Source organism: Taudactylus pleione, unplaced genomic scaffold (assembly GCF_031769625.1).
Source record: "Taudactylus pleione unplaced genomic scaffold, aTauple2 ptg000032l, whole genome shotgun sequence".
Classification (NCBI taxonomy): Eukaryota; Metazoa; Chordata; class Amphibia; order Anura; family Myobatrachidae; genus Taudactylus; species Taudactylus pleione.
Window position 1 is genome coordinate 13,759,947 of NW_028284434.1, and position 5,220 is coordinate 13,765,166.

The 5,220-nt window shown below is 38.2% G+C and overlaps 1 protein-coding gene across 1 annotated transcript; it reads left to right on the top strand.

The window, feature by feature from the left end:
• Positions 1-1,976: 1,976 nt before the first annotated feature.
• On the top strand, positions 1,977-3,976 carry LOC148538969 (parvalbumin beta-like). The gene is made up of 4 exons (XM_088452100.1): positions 1,977-2,037; positions 2,572-2,704; positions 2,995-3,104; positions 3,951-3,976. Exons 1-4 carry the CDS (start codon positions 1,977-1,979, stop codon positions 3,974-3,976), a joined length of 330 nt encoding a protein of 109 aa, XP_088308226.1.
• Positions 3,977-5,220: the final 1,244 nt, after the last annotated feature.

A 5,220-nucleotide genomic window follows, 5' to 3' on the forward strand; every position in this document is an offset into this window, starting at 1 on the left:
TTCATAGTTGTTCAGCTGTAACCTCATGGGGGCAGTCTTCAGACTTAGCGGCATGGAATGTAACTGAAGACTTGATTAACTCCAAGGTAATGGCTTCAGGTACCTCCCATGTTTGACTCTGTGGGCAGGACTGGGCCATTACTGCACCAGAAGTTGTTATCACTCCCCTAGCATCACTTAATATGTCCTCCCTCTTAACCACTTGCCTGGCATGGTCACAATTTTCTGACCACACCAGGTAGTTCTTTATATGCTCTGGTCACAAAATGTCGACATGTCAGATAAACATGAGGGCGGCTGCAGGAAGACAATCTTCCCACAGCTGCTGCTCTCAGAATAACCTTGTGGTTCCTCTGCTTGCCTGCACCCTCTCCCCCTGTGTCTGCTGTGCTGCCAATCACTGCTGATCAGTAGCGGAAGGCCGACAGCGCTGGAAATCCTGATCGTGGTAAGGTGAGCATCAACTAATCTAACCTAACCCCCTAACCCTCCTTAGGGGTGCCTAACCCTAACCTCCCCCCTGTGCCTAATCCTAACCCCCACCTTCCCCACTGCCTAAACCTAAGTCCCCCAGGGGGATGCCAACCCTAAGTCCCCTCAGGGGGTGCCTAACCCTAACCCTCCCTCCCCCTAGCCTAACCCTAACCCTCCCGGGGGGTGCCTAACCCAAAGTCCCCCCCGGGTGCCATAAACCTAACCCTCAACCCCAGTGCTGTCCACTCGCGGCACCCGGCATCCCTTCGATCGGGATGCCGGGTGCCGGCTTCCCGATTGTATACCATATCTTTTTACATCAATTTTGGCTGTGGTCTGTTGACAAACTCACAACATTTGCATCTAATTTAGCATGCTCTGTTCTAAATCAAGTGATCTAATTAATGCCAGTGGCTCATAATACAGTGCAGATTCAAAAACATTTGTACAGTAAGCCATGTTTGATCCTCTTTGTCTACTGATAATCACTACTTCCTCTATTACAAAAGTCAGGTTGTAAAATATCAGCTCCCAATTTAGTTTTTGCAAACTTGTTTCAACCTTTTCTGTTTCCAATTAATTTCTGTCTCCAGCATTAAAACAGACATAATTTGTAGCAATCACATCTAATACATTTTAACTATCCAGTTTTGCTACTTTCCCTTGATAGTGCATGATCAGCTCAATCTGCACAGTTTTCCTATAAATCATTTGACAGGAATCTTTTAACCATTTGATTCAAGTCAGTCATCAGATGCTGCCTGCAGCTCAAATTCATAAATTTTCTGTGCATTTTTCTCATCATCTAGCACTGATACACCTGAACATCCAAAGCGTATAGCTTTCAGCTTGATTAAAAAAGGGCTCAATTTTGTTTACAGGAACTATGAACATTGTGATTGGCTGCTGTTTTAGCCAACAATCTAGCTAAATTTGCCCAGATCCATGGGGCAATTTACTTGACTTCTGACCATCTCGCCCTCCCACTTTTTTTTAAACAAATTTGACATTTTGTGTGCCATGTGGAATCGGTTGGATACACAATTAATGTGGGTCAGTTATACCATTGTATTGATGATACCTCAAACACTGCAATAGCAGTGAACCTTGGCAAGTTGATGGTCTATCATCTGACATTTTGTGCAATTAGGGTTAGAAATCTTTGTGAATATTAGGGTTACAAAAAAAATTTAAACAACTTTTGAGTCAACCATTTTTTGTGTCGACCTTTTGCCCCTATTGGTTGACTCAAAAGTTGTTTAAATTTTTTTTGTAACCCTAATATTCACACAAGAGGTCGACATTGATGAAGTTCAACAGGTATTTTGTACCTGTTGAACTTCATCAATGTCGACCTCTTGTGTGTTGTCCTTTTCACCATGTTGACCCTTTATATCTGTCGACCTATTGCCTGTCTACCAATTTACCAGTGCTTGGGGACCCATGTTACTTTTCTATTGCAAAGTACAAATTCTAGATTTTCTTTTCATTTACAGCACAAAATGTCTATCACTGAAATTCTGTCCACTAAGGACATTGCAGCTGCCCTGCAGAGTATAGAAAGTAAGTTACAGACTTCAGCTTCTTCTAAAACACAACCAAAAAGTGATGCATATTGCTAACATTATAGTAGTAAAGGTAGCTTTAATTTAATTGCAATATATTTTTATGTAATACACTATTTATTTTTGATAAACGATGATTGATTAAAATAAAATATGCATAAATGGAATGGTTGTATTATCTCTGTGCTTAATGTTTACTTATAGTACACTAGAAAGATAATCTAAATAATTTTATATTTCATAGTTTTATTTTACTAAGTTACAGTGATAGATATCACACTAATTGAAAAAACTTTAGATTTTATTTTTATTTTTAATGGTAAACATTGCCTAAAAAAACTGCTTCATTTGGCATTGGAGGCATTATGTCATTTTAAATCAGACTTACATTATATTTATAATTTTCATATAAACATAATACAGCACCTAGAAAGTATCCAGAAAATACAATCACAGTTTATTTCAGATGGTATTAAAGGGTTGGTTGTGAAGATGCTTACTGTATGTGGAATAAAACTTTCTTTTTTATCAGAAGAAGACTCATTTGAGTACAAGGAGTTCTTTAAGTCAGTTGGTCTTAGTGGCAAGTCTCCTGATCATGCCAGAAGGGTTTTTGAAATGCTTGATAGAGACCTCAGTGGATCCATTATGGAAGAGACAGTTGGGTAAGGATATTAATTTGAATTGCAATTTATCTAAAAATAAATCCATCTCTAATGATTACACCAGTTGGCCTGTAAACAGAACACTTAAAGTCTAGTCTAGAATACCTGAAAATGTTATTTGCAGACTGCAAAATAAAATGTACAGTAAATAGGAAATCTAATTTTTTAAATGCATCACACTTTTGCCTAACCAGAATCCATACAACACTGCAATATCAGGCATACAGACATACTAGATATCTGACAACTTAGAAACATGATAGCTCATACCTCCTTCTTTTTACCATTAGAGGGTTCCTGCAGATCTTTTCCGATAAAGCTAGAAAATTGACTGCGCAGGAAACCAAAATGTTCATGAAGGACGGTGACTTTAATGGAGATGGCAAGATTGGAATAGATGGTAATCTTAATATTCTAAATTGATTTCTTGATTCTTCTTTAATAAGGCCCATAGGAGCTCTTTTAACAATGGTAATTCAACAATTGCTAATCTTTATGTGGGTACTCTCCTCCAGAAAAATTATGCATGGGCAGAAGATAGTAATGACTTTGGCAAAGTCTTTACTATGTTCTAAGCATGCATGAAATTTCCTTTCTTCACAAATATCTATGAAAAATTGCAGGGAAAATGGCATCTGTTTCAGCCCAATCGGACCCCCATCTTGGGAGCAGGGTGAACCAGGGGCCCATGTGCACCACAATCCCTACACCCATTATAGATATGCTTATGTCTTGTATGCATATAGTATAAATATGCTGCTTAGCAATGAGTTTTCAATATACTCAAAAAGTAAAGGGGTCAGACAAATCAATTTTGTAGTCACAATTGCTTTGCACATGTACACTATAAAGTTCCAATTTAAGTCTTATAAAATAGAAGAACAGATGTTTATTATAGCTATAATGCTATGCTAATTATAATTGTTTTTCTCAAGTATCTGTGCTTTAAACTGTCCTCTGGTGCTAGGGTATAGAAATCCTTCTGCTGAACAGGTTTTACTGTTATATTTCTTTCTGTTGTTTTGAGTATACATCTGCTCTTATGTTTCATCTTGTAAGTACAATCTTAGTGTAAAAAGTGTTTCAGATTTAGAGCATAATCCAACTTTTAAAAAAATAATTAATACAGGCATAATTATCAAAAAAATCTATTTTATTTAGAATATAAATTTTAGCACAAATAGGCAAAAATGCATGTTTAGAGGTATTTAACTAATTGTTTTCCCCCTACCCCCTCTCATTTCAGAATTCCAAGCTATGGTAAAACAATAAACAGCCAAAATTAAAAAACAAGGACTGAACCCTCAATTTGTATACACAGCTGGCACTAGTTTGTTAATTTTTATACTGTCTCATGTGTCGTAGCTGAATAATTGGCTGAGACAAGTTCAGTTTAAAATTTAATTGCGACGACGCCATTTTGCGACTGGCCTCAAGACACCATCTTGTGAATGGCAGTAAGACTCCATTTTAGAAAAGAAAGCTTACACAAGCGCCATTTTGTCAAAAATCCATAGTACACAATCCACAGTGCAAAATTGCTAAAAGTAGCAATTTTGCTACTCACAACGCAAAGTTGCTAAAAAGTAGCATGAACAGCTTTTTCACAATCTTCCCCAAACACCTACCGATGGTATTTAGCAGACATAAAATAACTTTCCAACACATTAAAATCATTCACAGCCTTATATTTGAGCAGTAGCAAAGTAGTGGTGTTTTCCCCTACATTCACATTAACACATATGCGATGCAGCAAAAAGTAGCAAATTAGTGGTGTTTTCCCTGCACTTCATGTTTAACATAGGACAACGCAAAATAGCTATTTAGACGCACAGCCAGCTTTTTAGTGATCTTTCCCAAACCCATACTGGCATGCTCACACACATACACAGAAGCCTTTCCAACTTAGTGCTGGTCGCTAAGTGCCCCACAGACCCTCAAATGCACAACACAATTTAATGTCATTTCTCCCTGCATACACATTTAAAAGCAATGGTCCCGCAGCATGAAAGGAATGATTATTATTTGGTTTAATCGCAATGTCAGCATATGTAGAAATGAATGTTTTCTGTAACTATGGTTTAGTAAATGGCAAATGGGCCGTGATTGGTGCCGTACTGATCTACTCTTTTCCCACAGCGTTCCGGTGGCATCGGTGAGGAGATCAGAACATGCGGCTATGAAATATGAATGATAGAGAGAATAACTCCTTGAAATGTTGTATGCCATAGTTTAGACTAGATTTATTATGCAGCGGGAAAGTGGACACAATCAGGCTGTTAGAGGCTGGTTGAGTCTTTGCACTGACCTATGAATTGTACCGTAATGGAAGAAGCAAGAAGAGGAACCAATGAGAACCTGCCAACGTATTCTATTGTATTGCTTATCCCAGTATGGGTATATATGTGAGTGCTCTGAAACGAGATGCCAGTCTGCGGTGGTCCTGTTATGCTGTTTCAACGAAGGTTTCATTACTGATGCCGGCTACTGGTCCCAGAGCGCACGCGTATGTATTG